The 15,701-nt window shown below is 42.3% G+C and overlaps 2 protein-coding genes across 3 annotated transcripts; one reads left to right on the top strand and one right to left on the bottom strand.

Moving 5' to 3' along the window:
• The first annotated feature begins 1,872 nt into the window (after window positions 1–1,872).
• On the top strand, window positions 1,873–3,850 carry pmch (pro-melanin-concentrating hormone). The gene is made up of 3 exons (XM_067490132.1): window positions 1,873–2,181; window positions 3,467–3,608; window positions 3,710–3,850. The coding sequence occupies exons 1-3, from the start codon at window positions 1,945–1,947 to the stop codon at window positions 3,757–3,759; spliced, it is 429 nt and encodes a 142-aa protein (XP_067346233.1). The 5' UTR covers window positions 1,873–1,944; the 3' UTR covers window positions 3,760–3,850.
• Window positions 3,851–3,871: 21 nt separating this feature from the next.
• Window positions 3,872–15,605, bottom strand: parpbp (PARP1 binding protein). Of its 2 annotated transcripts, XM_067490128.1 has the most exons (11): window positions 15,516–15,605; window positions 15,042–15,197; window positions 14,493–14,729; window positions 14,263–14,367; window positions 13,764–13,934; window positions 13,463–13,617; window positions 9,395–9,578; window positions 9,068–9,249; window positions 8,610–8,691; window positions 5,498–5,684; window positions 3,872–5,075 (listed from the first exon to the last, which is right to left on the bottom strand). In XM_067490128.1, the coding sequence occupies exons 2-11, from the start codon at window positions 15,189–15,191 to the stop codon at window positions 4,750–4,752; spliced, it is 1,779 nt and encodes a 592-aa protein (XP_067346229.1). In that variant the 5' UTR covers window positions 15,192–15,197; window positions 15,516–15,605; the 3' UTR covers window positions 3,872–4,749. The 2 variants fall into 2 exon arrangements, with proteins under 2 accessions (XP_067346229.1, XP_067346230.1); XM_067490129.1 differs by lacking the exon at window positions 15,042–15,197 and having other exon boundaries at window positions 15,516–15,604.
• Between the last annotated feature and the right edge of the window lie 96 nt (window positions 15,606–15,701).

Genomic DNA, 15,701 nt, shown 5'->3' with positions numbered 1-15,701 from the left:
AGAAATATGGGAACGGGGAAGGAGAGATTATCAGAAACGAAAGAGAGAGAGAGCAAGAAAGGTTACAACAACAGAGCACGGAGCTCACAAGTTCAGCCGTGCTTCTGCTGGAACGGCCGTGCCCCTGCGGACAGGTTCAGTCCTTCAATAGAGCTCCCTGCCCTCCAACAATAATACTTACAAAATAAAGGCTGATCGCTCCAAGTAAAATCACTTCAGCTGAGTTCAATAGCTATTATTCATGTCCCAGCTCTCCATCCCCTGCGCCGTGGCTCCTGTGATGTTAATAAGGTAATCCTTTTGAGCTGGGAAGAAGCCTGCCAGGAGCTATGTCAACATGACGCCTCTTTGGTCAGCTGACCGTCTACGTCTCAGTTTGGGTGCTTGTCAATCAAACGGGCTTCGTCGCAATACTGTGGGATATCTAATTCTTCTTTGAACAGCTCAACACTTGGCTTATTTGTTGCATGCTGCGCTAGAGTAGATGTGAAGACCGGCACCACTGCCATGAAGCCACAGCCAGCGGCCTCGTAGCTTAGCGCAACACCTGGAAATGCAGGTGAACCAGCAACTTTGGCTCTGTTTACCTGCACACCACAATCTGGAAAGTTTCACATGTAACTCATCTCATTGAGACAGACTCACTGAATGCAATGATTTTGAGCGAGGCTGGTCTTTCCAGCCAATCAGAGAAGGCCAAACCCTGTGAGTCACACGTGGACGCGACAGGCGATGCCACAGGCTTTGACACAGTGTCAGGATTAAGTCTGTCCTCCTGTAAAATAGGAGTGTGTGCTGTTTGCTCCCGTTTGCAAAAAATGATAAAGACCTACCGCTTGGACGTTCACAGTTTGCCAGGAAGCAGGTGGGGTCAGTGAATGGTTCACAAATCAAGGGTTTGACTCCAGTGTGAGACAACCTCTTATTGCTGTAGTTGCAGCAGTACTTCCACAAAAACATTAAGGAAGTGCACGTTTCTAACCTAGCCCAGATATTTTTGTGCCTAACCCTAACTAAACTGCTGTGTTTCCACATTTTCAATCCGGCATAATTGAGTTTTTAGAGCCATTGCACCGTTGCAAGTAACAGCATCCACCATATGCTGAAAAGGGGTCCAGTTTCATAGGATGCCTGCCTCCAGTTCACTGATCCTTATTTAAGGTAGGTACACACAACATCTTTGGGTGTCGAAGAACGTATTTGAGCCTCCTGCTACGACTGGCTCGACTCCTAAACACTCGCACATTGTAACTTTCATGCATCGCTTAGAATTATCCACACGTGACCTCACAAATTAACATGTTATATTTCCCCCTGTGTTTGTAAGACACTAAATGAATAATCTTCTGGCTGTACCTTGTCTGTATCCATCTTCAGTTCTAACACAGCACAATAACAAAAACGTTTTTTTTTTTCCCCAAAATGTTGAACTAGTCCTTTAAAATTACTCATCATTTTCTGCCATAGCCTGTGTGTATTAGTGTCGCTTTGGAGGTTTTTGTACGAGATGCTGACCTTTGCCAGCAATGCATAATGTGATTTTCTTTCACTGCCATTTAGAGAAAGTGACTCACTGTGACCAGGTCATGGGTCTCTGTCCTGTCACCTGCTGGGTTCATTTCAGCATGGGGATTTTGCTGGGAACAGATCCACAATAATTCCTATCCTTTGCCCTTCTGTGAGACTTCTTTGCTTGCTATGATGTCCGTCTTTGTCCATTTGTATCAATAAAAAGAAGCCTTTTACAAAGAAAAGCCTATTAAACCTATGAAATGCTCTGACCTTTGACCTGTTCTTCAATCCCTGCAGGAAATGTTTTAACGTGTAACAATTAGAAAACTTCACGCTTCATCAATATATAAAGCAACTGAGAACACGGACACAACAGTCAGTAGGCGAGGTCCTGGTCCTAAACCCAAGTCTTCGGAGCCACGTTCTGTAGTAATGATGATCTCCGTCCTGTTTTCTCTTGTGCTTTTCTCTGAGCTGAACAGGCATTTGGTCACGGTAGCCATGCCCGCAACTAAATTAGAGGACGGCTCATCAGATCAAGGTGTCGTGGGTTTGTTATTGAGGGATGAGGTCATGAGTGAGCGCGCTGTGGTTCCACCTTTGTACAGACAGAGCCTTGTGCTGGACAACGTCAAGGATGAAGACGGGAGCCCGAAAATCATAGTTTCAGTAAGTGTCCTTGCAGTTGGTGATGTGTTTAAAGCCTTTTAAGGGGAAACTACTGGCTTTACATATGTGTTAAATATGTCGTTTTAAAAATAAAGAAAAGACTGTAAAAATCCCTTTAGCTCTTTGGTTGACAAACCCAACTGTTTTTGTTAATGATGTCTTATAACTAACTTATATTTCCCTGGCCTTTGAGATCTGTGTGCAACCTTCTTGGATTCGTGCCAAAATATGAATATTTCTGTGCATAACTTTGCATGATAATGATCTACGGAGCTTGCCAGCACGAGGAGCCGGTTTCCCACTGGCCCATAGCTAAGGTACTGATAACTGGCAGAGAGCATCTGAGGTGGTGGGCGGATTGAAATCAGTGCTTTGAACACCACAAATGGACTTCAGTAACCTCTGTCACCACCGTGGGCTTAAAAATCCGAAGTACCTGCATGGCTAAATAGCAGAATTGTTTAAGAGGTTAACATTTCTGGTAAATTGGCCCTTGAAATTGTTTAACTGTAGACTCTACTTCAATTATTTTGTTAATTTGGCCTACATAATCTGAGTATCCAGTTGCAGCCTTTCAGCTTGGACTGTTCTGTCATGCATCATAATTTTTCATTGTATGAGACTCTGTTCTATAAACAACCTCAGCTAACCACAGTTCAACAAAGAGCACATTATGTTTATCCTGCGACTGAACATTTGACCCTTCTGAATTGGCCACCGTCATCTTCTCTACTGTTAAGTCAATATTTCATACACATCTATGAAAATATTTTACAGCAGCTTTGGAAAACCAGGAAATACTGTTAGCTGAAAAGGTCAAATGATCACAAGCCTATAAAGATTTATTGGAATCACAGTGGGAAGAATGATGATATCTGTGCTCCCTCAAACGTTTGGCTGCGATGTCTAAAGAGTCGATCTGGCAGCTGCATCTCCTGTGTGTCATGAACATGGTGGTTATCTGTGCAGTAATGGGTAACAGGCACCCAGGACGGAGAGAACAAAGCCACGTGGTTTTACCCAGGCTCAGGAAGAAAACAGGCCACGGTGCTATAGTAAAAACAGGGAAGCGTTTCTTCTTCCATTTCTTTTTTTTTTTGTGGCTTGGTATAGCTGATAAATCAGATCAGACAGATCCAACACCTGCGCTTCAAGTTAAAAGCTCCTTCTTAAAAGTCGCTGCAAATTTTGCCGCAACTTTGACGATCCAGAGCTCAGCTCCAGCAGCGTGTGTGGGGTCTTAAAACGGGGTCACAAGTGATCACTGATGAGTGCTGTCTTTCAGGACATGAGGCTGAGAGGACACAGCATGCGTGGACTGAACTCGGCCTTCACCCGGAACCTTCCTCTGCTCACGGACCAAAGCTTGAGCCACACTCCAGCAGAGTACACTTTGAAAATAGATCGTAGGGACACGGACCTTGACAGTAAGTCTTTTGTTCCTAAGCAAAAGTTAGATAAAATGTATCACATCTCACTACTTGACCTTTACATTGGCTAATGATGAATGTTTCCTTTCTTCTTATAGTGCTGCGGTGTATGATAGGAAGAGTCTACAGACCCTGCTGGGAAGCATAAATGTTCTTCCCAGGGCTGCGGTCTTCTGTCTCCCAGTGCCCCTCGAAGACACCTTCTGCGTGTGTTACACTCAAATGCATTTCCTTGTAGAAAATAAGAGCGCAAAAACATGTAAAACCAAAATAAACATTTATTAAAAATACAAAGCCTGCATTGTTTTTAACAGGTTAAATATAATATACAGCTACTCATTAAATGTATTTCATGTGCAAACAATGGCTTATTAGGCACATTTTTTGGAGAGACAAAGTGTCCTGATTAAATCCAGACTCCCAATGATCTGCTACCAAAATAAAGTATTTGTTTTGCAGCCACTCATGTTTCCAGACAGTCTAATGGACAGAGTGCAATTTAAACTAGTCACGTCAACAGAAAATTGATCTACAGTTTTCCAAAAATCAGTGAATCATCCAAGCAAGTAGAAACTGCAAAAAAAAAAAACAAACATTTGCCATTTCCTGTTTTTGAAATGCGAAGCTTTTCTCCCTCCATGTAAAAGTTTGAACTCTTTGGAACATTTTGCGAATTGTTACACAACTAAGAGCTACACATGCCAGATCATCGACACCAACATCACTCAAAGAGGTAATAAAACCCCAAATTAGCATCTCTGAAGCTCAGTTAACATTCTTTAATCCGTACAAGAACAAACCTGTACGCTAAATGACGCTACCGCTAGCAGCTAGTTAGCATAGAAAGTGGAATTTAGGTTAGACTGCAAACCTGGCTACAGTCAGAACTTTTTTACTAAACGATATATCAGAAACACACATTTTGCCTTTTGCTTCCCGTCTTGGTGATCACTGCTAAGGGCCAATATAAGCTAATGGCTCACTTATTCTAGCTAAGGCTACATATTAGCACACAGACACTGTAGAAGAGTGGGTCTGATAAGTGTTACCAGACTTTTGAAAAACTAAACTAAAAGCCTTAATTGGGGAGAACCACCACTCAAAGTTTAGATCCTGGCATTAAATAATGCCGTGATGATTATACTCTGAAGAAGCTGGTCAGCTTTCCCTGGCCAGCTATCAGCTTCTTCTTACTGGAGGCCTTGCCGACACTCTTACTAGGCATTTTGACTGCGACACCACTGGGCCGTTTCTTCTCCGGAGGCTCGTTCTCCGATCCTCCATGTTTGTCACAGTCTGCCTGCTTCCTCTTGTTTGGATCCTTGCCCTGCATCTGAGTGCGACTTCTCTTTTTATTGCTCAGACCTGCACCTGTGTTCTGAACATTTCCACTTCTTGGACCCAGAGCAGCCCCTTGTTGTACACCACGCGGCTCCATGTTTGGACCTTCAGAGGTAGGCTTGGCTGGAAAGAATGAAACAAAGCAAAGGCGAGTTTGACAAACTGGTGGGTGGCGGGGGGATCATGACCAAATTGTTGACGTTAACTGTTTAACATTTGTCACGTAACCTGATTGAGTCGAGCCTGATTCATGGAACAAAAGACAGAGGAGGAAATGGACCACAACTCGGTGGTTTTTGATTCGAACTAAAGATGTAGGGGTGACTGAGTTTTATAAAATGGGGATTCATTTGATATCAGTCCCAGGGCTGGAAGGACTCAAGGCTGGGGCTGAGAAGGTGTGCCTGGGCCTCAGTCCAGGTGCGCGGCATCAGAAACCCCAGCAGACAGAACTCTCCGTGGCTTGTGCTGACATCTTGAACTTTGTGTGCGACGGAGCACAAAAAGTACCTGAAATATTTTCAAAATTAAGTTTGAATCTGTACCTGAGGCGGTTTCCTCCACATCAAAACAGCACTCCTTAGCCGCAGCTGTGGTGGTTTTGAGTTTGGGTGCTGGGTGCATGCAGGTGGGGATCTGGCTGGTGCTGGGGAACTCCAACAAACGGTTGAGTGGCAGCTCTTCATCTTTGTATGTGCATGCAAACTGGGATCGAATGGCTCTGTCTCTAGCCTGGAATAAAAAAAAAAAGGGAAAAAGATTAAATGAATGTGGGCAGATTATGAGACATATTATGATCAGCATCTCTCTGTCTCACAGACACTTCACAAGTAAATTTCCATTTTGGCACATTTTAAAACAACTCATTCAGAGAGCACCAAACTCTCTACAGCCACTTTTAAATCATTGCATAGATGAAATTGCAATTTTCACCATCCATCTACACTCAAGTTTGTCAATATATCTTACTTACATTTGTTATTACAATAACATTTCATTAATTAATTCATAATGCCATTAGGTCTGCAGACCCACGTACAAACATTTTGTGGTACAGGGTCATGGGTCAGGGCAAGGACATGAAACCATTCTTAAAGCTTTAAATGTTCGCAGGAGAACAGCAGCCTGGATAATCGGGAAATGTGTCCGGTTAGACTGAGCAACCATCCAGTACCGGAGACCAACAGTGCCTCAGAAATCGGCTGCAGAGATGAGATGGTCATCTCAGCAGTACTCCATCAACCAGGCCTTTATACTGTAGTACAGCCACTTAGCACAAGCCAGACTTAAGAAAAGACATGACAGTCGTTGTATTTTTATGTGCATTTATGCTGATTAGCAGCCCTACAGTGATGTAGGCTGACAGGCTAATAGGTCTGACCTTACCCTCATTTTAACATAAGAACAGTTTCCTTTCATTTTACCACAAGAACATGTTTAAGACTCTAGCGCACTTCATTGAAAAGCCTTTTCTGACAGCCTACTTAGTTCTAACAAATTGAATAATACTGAATACTACAATCCTGGCCCTGGGGCACATAGATCATTTCATCCACTGTTTGATCTAGGCCTGCTCGAGATTATTGCAATCCACGGATTTCATCCTTCGGGCCTGTGTGCCACAGTAGGGAGGAGAAATCAGAGGAGGAAAAAAACACCGCGAGCAAAGCTGGGTGGGTCCGTAAAACACGGAGGGATCAAAGCCTTTGTGCTTCTCAGAATCATTTTTTAAAGGAGCACCTAAAACAACAATAATGTGAAGACCGAGGCACAATAACGGAGCTAAACATGTCTGCTGTGACGGTCGGATTTTAATAAAACATAGTTCATCTGAAACGCCCTTGAAACAACAGGAGGCGGTGGAAGAGTGAACACGGCCAAACTATGACCGACGGGCAACATCTAATCCAATTAAACAGGTGGGTGCTCTACGTGGCACCATGCAGTCAGACAGCACTCATTCTTCTGAAGATAGATGTCCTGATATGACCCCCATACACTGTCTGACCCCATGCTGGAGACACCTGACCAAGACATTCCTGACGGTGCTTCCACAAGCAGGTGCAAGCAATTTCTGCAGCGTTGTGTTTTGACACGTGTTCTCACAAACACGGAGATGATAAAAGTGAGAATGAGCAACATGTGATCGCCTGCACTGTACTATCGTTTTAATGGATGGACCTTTTCACAAACATCATTACTACAGTTGCATGAAACCAGAATGAAGAGTTTTAGTCAAAAGTTTTCCATGTTTGGATCATCTGTGGCACTTAGGAAAAGATTTGGAAACCTCCCAAAAGCAGAAACTAAATCTGTCCATCTCTGCGAGTGCCAGTTGACGTCAGTGCATGATGAAACTGCCGCACACGTCCAGGATAAAGTCATTCAGCAGACAACAGGAAACAATAACCTTTCAAGTTTCCTTCGCTAGTCGAGTTACGCGACTGATATGGCATCTTCAAAGTGAAATTGATGCAGAGAGCTTCCGCTCACCGAGTTCAGGAAGCAGTGAGCTGCCCGGGGACCATTACAGCGCACTCAAACAGGAAGCCAGCCAGATTGTGGGGAGCTGAAATGACATCTGCTAGCGCAATCAAATAAAGGCAGCATTTCACAAAATGTGTTTAGCATACATGTTCAGGAGGAGTTCACACAGCAGAGCTCCTTCGTGTTAAAATAACAGCCCGACCTCAGCATTGAAAACTGGTCCCATCAGTGTTTTGGGATGACATAGCAGACTTGGTGTGTGCGCAATGGATCCACCAAGTACTCAGATACTCAGTGGCATTTCCAAATAGTAAAAAGTGCTGTTACAAGTATACGTTTCGCATTCCAAAGAAATTAACTTCAAGCATCAAAACAACCCGTGTGTTGTTTTAAATGATGTATAACTGTTTTAATACTGACATAGCTGATAAGGGCCAACTGATACTGGAATCCTAAAAATCTAGTTACAATATATTAGTGGATAGTATTTTTTTTTTTAAGAGCATTCCACTAATTTTCCATTGCTCGCTTACGTCAGGTTTTAAAATGGATGCAACAGGAGCAGAGATTATCTCTGCTTCTTTCAATTTCTTTGTCTTTGTCATCCACAAGGACTCACAGCTTCGAGGTGGATTCTGCACATCGATAAAAAAAAAAATGTGGTGCCCATACGAAAGTTGCAATGCTCTTCTGCATTTTCCAAATGATACTGGACTAAATCAATAAAAGTCTGAACAATAATCACAATTAACATGACAACATACAGTCTGCCAAAATGTGAGGATCTGTCTACGCTGACCACAGAAGATGAAACAACCCAGGTCACAGCCAGGGGCAAAGAAAGGACAATAAGACTTGTTAAGGAGTTACACGAACGGAGCTGAGCCTTGACAATAGGATACTTTACATCAGGACGGGTTAACTATTACAATTTCTTCACTATTACAACTGCATTCTACAACCAATGCCAAGATCTAAAACACAGCTGTACAAATGGGAACAGTGGAAGTCGGTTACGATGTGAACTTCAGCTAAGCAAATAAATAATATAATACCAGGGAGAAATTACAGGATGTAAAGATGTTATTTTCAATGTTTGTACATCTGATTCAATTTGATGTAACCCAAGGTTTGGATTTGGGGGTTTCGGATAAAAGGGGCCCATGTTACCTTGGGTTTGAGCAGGTCTAGGCGGCTCTGGACTCGGTTCCTTAGGGGTTCTGGAGAACATCCAGTGGGCACTTCAGGGGATCTGAGGAGGGCAGCACATTGAAAGCAAAGACAAAAGATTTGGAAGTTGGAAAAACCATACATGGTCACAATAACCAAGACAATTAGCTCTGTTTAATGAAGCTCGTGGGTCGGGGGGCATTGACTGTGGTGTGGTGGTCTTATGCTGATGCTAGTTTAGGTTGTAGCTTTAATTTTTAATTTTTGTTTTGCAATTCTAAAACATAATTTTGACAATGTAAACATTGGTCAGAAATGCCCAATGCCATCAGGTGATGCCTTTAAAGTGCAGATTTTTGCATCATCTAAATCCACAGGAATCAGATTTACACAACACCATATATATTATACTACATAAACACACAAGAAAGACCATTTCAGCTCCCATCTGTGCCAACCTGAACAACGTGAGGACGCAGGTTCCCTCAGCTCCACTGAGAACAGGCTGGTCCTCAGACAGCAGGTCTGCCTTGTTCTGACAAGGAGGACTCAGGGCCTCCTCATCCAACATCGCCATCAGAACCTTCACACTGTCCCAGCCTCCATATGCAGTTGCATGATTGACTGCATAAGCCTTCGGCTGGAGAGAAACAACAACACCACAGCTACAATGAGTTCGCTGTCAGCTCAAGATCAAGTGGCTTCAGAATTAATGTGTGGACTTCAGCTAGACTCAAGAGCCAGAACCATAGCTTCCTGGCTGGAGAGCAGAGGTCATACGTTACCCTGGCCGGGCTTATCCCCATCCGGCTTCCGTTAACACTTTGTTTCTGTATCTGGTGCAGCTGACAGATCTTCTCCTTCAGCTCCATTGCAGTCTCGTCAGCCGCAGCATACACTGCATCTCCGCTGCTGCGTCCCTTGACCAGCGCTGCCCTGATGGCCGTTACCAGCCTGGCTCCACATACACTGAAATTAAACACAGTGACATCTAGTGCGCTGAAGATGGAGGCAACCCTGCATTTGTTATTTGGAAAAGAATAGGTTTCTGCAAAACATATTTTCATCTGGATGGAATTAATAAGAGTTCAGCCAATTTTTTGCCAACATGAATAACTGTCTCCAAAAACTGTAAACCCAGAATAGTCAGTGCCTTAGTCTGAATTTCACTCAAGATATACTGCAGCTTCACTTTCAATTAAATGAACACTAACTTGAAAGGCTCATATTGTATTTGTTTCAGCGCTAACATCCAGTTGAGCTTTATTTCCCTGTAAATGTTGCCAATGTTAATAATTATGAAGCAGAAAATATGATTCCAATCCCTGTTCAAGTCACCCTGGACACTGTCACTGGATGCAGAGAAACCTCTTCTTTATAGTTTGAGGATTTTTCTTCAGGCTTGCACACAATCTGGGTTGCATTTCCAAAAAGAAATAAAATAAAATAAAAAAAAATGTCACAAAGTTCATTTCCAGAAAAGTTTGGATACTTTGCAAAATCTAAATTAGACTATGCAATGATATGCTAATCATTTGAAAGAAATGTATTGTTAATTATGCAAAGACAACATTATAAAACATTGAAGCTGAAGTTTTTGGAAAATGTAAATCTCACTTTGAATCTGATGACATCAATGTGTCAGTGGTAAATGTGTAATAGCAGGAATTGCGAGTTATATTTCACAATACATGGTTTATGATTTATTACATTGCTATATACTAAAAGTATGTAAAAAAGTGTTTGAAAAATTATTATAGTATCCCAATATTTTATTGCAGTAATTATCCGTATTAATATATTAGATGTGTTGCTAGGATCAAATAAAAACAAATATTGTTTAAAAAAAAACAAATTTCTATAGGTTGTCTTTGTATGATTTACAATGAAATATAGGTTTTGAAAAATTTACCAGTCATTAAATTTTCTTTTTACTTACATTGTGGTGTCCCAGCTTTTCTGGAAAGGTGGTTTGTACCAAGGTATCACTTCTGTCGCTTTTTAACAGCCATATTACTAAAAATCATAGTTGCTGGAAAGGCGACGGCTCAACCCTCACCCAGCTCAGTAACAGAATCATTTGGGAAAAACCAGACGTTCACTTTACAAAAGGCCCTGAACTCTCCACAGGAGGTGATTGTATGAGGAAATACAGCAATGCAAGACTGCTGAAAGACACAATGGCTGAGTTCATCAGAGTCTCATCAGACTTGCGGCGATCGGCCTGCGTGAACTGTGAAACCTTAGGAGAACAGCGAGACGCCAATCCACTACTACACAAACATCAGTGTTTTGTTATGGCTCAGCTGACTCAAGCTTTGTAACAACAGCCACAAAAGATTCAAAGCTCTGACGTCACAGGATTGAGCTGCTAAATAATCTCTGATAATCACTTTTGTTGTGGTGCCAAAGAATCTGTAATGCATGGAGAAGGATCTGTGGGGCTCGAGGTTTGATGATAATTCCGAGTAAGAGCATTAAACCGGGAACTGGTTATTTAACCAAACAGGCTTTGATGTAGCAAAGATGAACATACTTTAGCAATCCAACTGTTATCATGAGAAACTTAGATGGGAGTCATTACAGGGAAATCAAGGAAATAATGACAAGCTGCAGTGGCACAGGTGGATTTTATGATCACAGGTGTGATGTCAGGTGTTGGCCAGGCTCATACACCCGGCCCCGAACAGTGCAGGAATGAAATGCAGGAAACAAGTGGAGCAATTCAAAGAAAAGTCTGCCCAGTCGTAAATCACAAGTTTCTCTGTGCTAAACCTCAGTCTCTCCCAGAACTGAAGCGTACTTGACTTTTCGCAGAAGCTCTGCATTGCCCCTCGTCAGCTCAGGATGATTTCCCCAGAAATGGGATGCATGTATGAGATTTTAAGGCCACAATAAATTAAACACGGCATTTTGGGATGAGCTTTGGAAGGAAAGTGCCAGCAAACTGTTTGTGTAAGCATGTTTGGGATAATGCAGAATGGTTTGGGATAATCAACAGTGAATCTGTTGTCATGGGTTTAACTGTAGAAACCTGAATATATCTTTAATTCAGTAGTAATTTTTGGGGGGGAAAAGATCATCAATGAACAGATTCTACAAACAACAGATTGTAGCCTGATAATTCTTTTCACTATAGAGCTACAACACATGAGGCTCACGGTTGCACCAGGTGACATGTTCCTTCCTTACAATGAGCGCACACACACACACACACACACACACACACACACACACACACACACACACACACACACACACACACACACACACACACACACACACACACACACACACACACACACACACACACACACACACAGTACTTTATTTTGACTCACTCCCACTGGGCCCAAACAGCACCAAGTGCGGATTAATCTGCAGCTGAAAATAGTCTCCAACAAATGTCCAATGCCGAGCTGTTTTAGGTAACAATTAGGCCTTTTATGAAAATGACAGTATATATTATATAATGAAGACACGGCACGCAACTCGAACTACTGAGAAATGGAACAACACATTATCGGTTTTGAGGCTTTTTGTTGACAACAAAATTGTACAATATTAACACCCTTAAAAAAAAAATAAATGAAAATTTGGCCATAAACAGTGAAAATTGCTGGTGCTGCGGTTCTCCAACCTCTAAGTGCTGGTTAGTTTTAATTTTTTTTTTTTAACCATTTTATTAGAAAATAGGAGATTTTGTCATTCTGACGAGGTGGAAAGGTTAGGAGAAAACCATTGAATACCGGTACAACCCACTAGACTGTAACTGAGTTTGGTTGGAGTGGTTCTGCCTGGACCACAGACAGAAAGACTGCAGCGACTTTAAATAGCTTCATTCTTTCAGTATGATGAGTCGGTTCACCAAATTAGACTGTCCTTATGAGTTTCTAAAGTTTTTTAAGCCCCAGCATGATCCAATGTCACCTTCTAGAGAACTTCAACAGATACAATATTGTAAATCTTTACATTATCGAAGTACTGCAGGACTCGAAGGCCGCACCCCAGCTTGTTTTCCCAACTTTCCCTGCACTACACTCTGCCTACACTTTGCTGATAATCAGGTGGGTTCAATCAATCAGAAGCTGGAAGAGCAGTGGTTCAGGGCAGGGATAGTTGGAAAACAAGTGGGACTGTGGCCCTCGAGGAGCATGGGCTCCCCACCCCTGTTTTAAACTGTAACTTCAACTGCTGTTTTTTTCCTGCACATAGGGTGTGTATCGCAGCCTGCTAAGGTCATGAATGCTTTCTGGGACACCCTATTACAAAGAAAATGGACTAACATTTTAGCTCCTGTCTCTTTAGGGCTCTCCCTCACCCGAGTCTGTTCCGATTGGCCAGCTTGAGGAAGCCTGCTGGAGAGCCAAGCACAGCAGTGAGCCATAGATGTAACCAGAGACTGTGTACTTTATGGGCGTGTGGCCAATAAACATGGAGGTCCATTTACGGACTGATGACATTTGTACAAAAGACTGTCAGGAACATTTTGGGAGGGTCCAAAGAAAGTCTGGGAAACCTCTCGACTGAGTCGAAACACCAGACAGAGATATGAGATTTTGTTTTTTTTGGGAATTCCTTCAACAAACATTCAGCTCACATTTCAGAAGTTTGGTGGCGTTTGATATGGCCACCCACCATCACAACAGTGAGGTTGCAACAGAAACTACAAAAAAGGCTTAATAGGGCTCCTTAAATGATTCCTACTCACAAACTGAACAAGAATTTGCATAGAGCCTATTCCTGCCTCCCAACATTTACAGGCAATTCTGTCAAAGGAATGAAGGCATTACCTCAAAAGCAACAGAAATACAGAGAGAGAATTGATGCCTGTATTCATCAGTATTCAGTACCTTGGGTCAGGAATCTCCCCCAGTATTTCTTCCAGGTTGTCTAGAAACTGGACAAAGTCAGACAGGCCCTTGACATGTTTCCTCAATGGGTCAGACTCAGCTGGAGCGTAGCCCTTTCCTCCGAGCTGGATGGCCCTCACAAAAGATGTCACAGCCTGCAAAAAGCATGAACAAGATTTAAATGTGGTGCCAGAGAAGATTAATGCAATTTTAAAGTCATAGTTTTAGTCTTGTAATGATGCCAGGTGTAATGACATCAGCACTGAAACATAAGAACATGATGGATGTGGCGTCATCTCACCAAGAAGAGAGAAGTGTTGTTGTTGTGTGCAGCATGCTTTATGTCTGTGAATGCCTGTCGTCCAAGTGAGCGGCTGGGGACGTCGAGGGTGAGCGCCATGGCCATGTCGTTCTTGGAGTTCACGAGCAAACTCAGATAGGAGCAGAAAACCCTTCTCACTGCCATTTTTACCTATTGATAATATAATATTTAATTGAGAAAGTGCAAGGAGAATTTTTTCTTTCACCTAATCAATGGGGAGATTTTTGTCACCTTCTCATGACCCTCTCTGCTAGAATGAGTGCACTTTTCAAAATGTCAATGTTAAAAAAAGAAAAAGAAAAAAGATGTCCGTCCACGTTGTGTTTTTCAAATCACAAAACGGCACAGTAGCTTTACTACTAAAATTAAGGAGCTGGCTGACAGTATTAAACTGCTAAAATTTCATCAACCACGTGATATAAATTAAAATGTGCTACATCTCTTTTTAGTGTGTGAAGGCAGGACATAGTCGGCTAACCTGTGAGCTGCAGGACCTGTCTTTACTACTAGGTGTTGATGGGACTGAAGGGTCGGGCAACTCGGAGACCTCCATATTTCCTGATAGGAACTCAAACAGCTGGATCTTGACAAAAGCATAATAAAATAAAGTAATGAGAGACATAAATTTGATGATCTTCTCTTTAACATAGTAGCCAATCTGATCATCCATAATTAACATCGGCCTGATTTCAACCAGCTTCTTCTCACCGGGCTAAAAGGCTCTTCTGGGTCTGAGGCCATTACCCTTAGCTGTTTGTACATCGAGAATATGTCAACCAGGTCCACAGTGTTGGAGCGTTTAAGGAAGGATTCGTAAGCCTCCAGGATGAGGTCATAGTTCTCCAAGCGTGCAAAGCTGGGGGGTGGCAGGTGAAGTTTGTCTAACAGTAAGTGTTTCCAGACCATCAGGACATCACTCAGAGCCACTTTGAACTCTGTGCCATGCTGTCAAAGGAAGAGAGAAAACAGTGGAAGAAGCAGCCATAATTACTGTTAGCCTGGAACCAATCAAAGACTTTTTGCTGCTTTCCAAAAGTGAGCCATGATCATCTCAACCAGAAACCTCTGGTAATGTTATCAGTTATAGACGTGATGACCGTCAGCCTGATGGTCTAAATGAACCATGCCACAGTCAGGGTAGGAACTGGGTCTGTCTGACTGCCTGGTTTTTGCTACCAGATGATGTGCAGCAAGAACAATAAAAACACAACTTAAAAAAACCTCTTTCCTAACACTGTTATATTTCATAATAATTACCCGTTTATTCACTTCTGCCATGGCCAGCTGCAGCACCATCATCATACCATCTGCCCCATGAATGGTGGTCCTCTTGGATTGTAAAACCCTATGGCTCTCTCGCCTAAAAGTTTTCACCATCACCTTCAGACGGTCTCCTAAAACTTCCATTATAACCTAAAACAGGAGTAAAGTACTGTAATAAACGTGGCTTATTAAAACCAACGTGTTTAAATACTTTGCAAACGTGACAAGAATGACTTTTCATTTGAATGAAGCAAGTTACTAGAGAAAACCAACTATTATGATATAAAAGTTGAATCGACTTCAAACCAATACCAAAAATAATCTAAAAGCCTGTCGTAAAGAAGTTCACTCCCGAAACGCCCCCGGGTTTGTTTTATCAGCGCCCACAAAAGCCTACATACAACTATGATTTCGCTAGAGATATGGCAACAATAAATCACGAACAATGTTAATTTTAACAGTGCAAACCTCTAATTTTGAAACAATGTCCAGCAACACACGTCCACGATAAAAAGCAGCTGTTTTGAATTTTTAAATCGCTGATGACGTTTCCTGACCAATCAGCTTGCAGCAGAAAGCGACGGGGGCTGTCTGATGAAAAAGTTTTTTTTCGCTTCATTCTATTTGAAAGATTTAGTCTTAATTGCTAGAGAG

Source organism: Channa argus, chromosome 21 (genome assembly GCF_033026475.1).
Source record: "Channa argus isolate prfri chromosome 21, Channa argus male v1.0, whole genome shotgun sequence".
Classification (NCBI taxonomy): Eukaryota; Metazoa; Chordata; class Actinopteri; order Anabantiformes; family Channidae; genus Channa; species Channa argus.
Note: the sequence above shows the minus strand (reverse complement) of the source record. Positions and strands in the feature narration are given on the sequence as shown.

Excerpts from the sequence above, each read along its gene's own strand:
- pmch (XM_067490132.1), top strand. The coding sequence starts at position 1,945 with ATGATGATCTCCGTCCTGTTTTCTCTTGTGCTTTTCTCTGAGCTGAAC. Across the intron at positions 2,182-3,466 it reads GCCCGAAAATCATAGTTTCA|GACATGAGGCTGAGAGGACA; the intron begins GTAAGTGTCCTT and ends GCTGTCTTTCAG. Across the intron at positions 3,609-3,709 it reads TAGGGACACGGACCTTGACA|TGCTGCGGTGTATGATAGGA; the intron begins GTAAGTCTTTTG and ends TTCTTCTTATAG.
- parpbp (XM_067490128.1), bottom strand. The coding sequence starts at position 15,191 with ATGGAAGTTTTAGGAGACCGTCTGAAGGTGATGGTGAAAACTTTTAGG. Across the intron at positions 13,935-14,262 it reads ACAGGTCCTGCAGCTCACAG|GTAAAAATGGCAGTGAGAAG; the intron begins GTTAGCCGACTA and ends TATTATCAATAG. Across the intron at positions 13,618-13,763 it reads ACAACACTTCTCTCTTCTTG|GCTGTGACATCTTTTGTGAG; the intron begins GTGAGATGACGC and ends TGCTTTTTGCAG.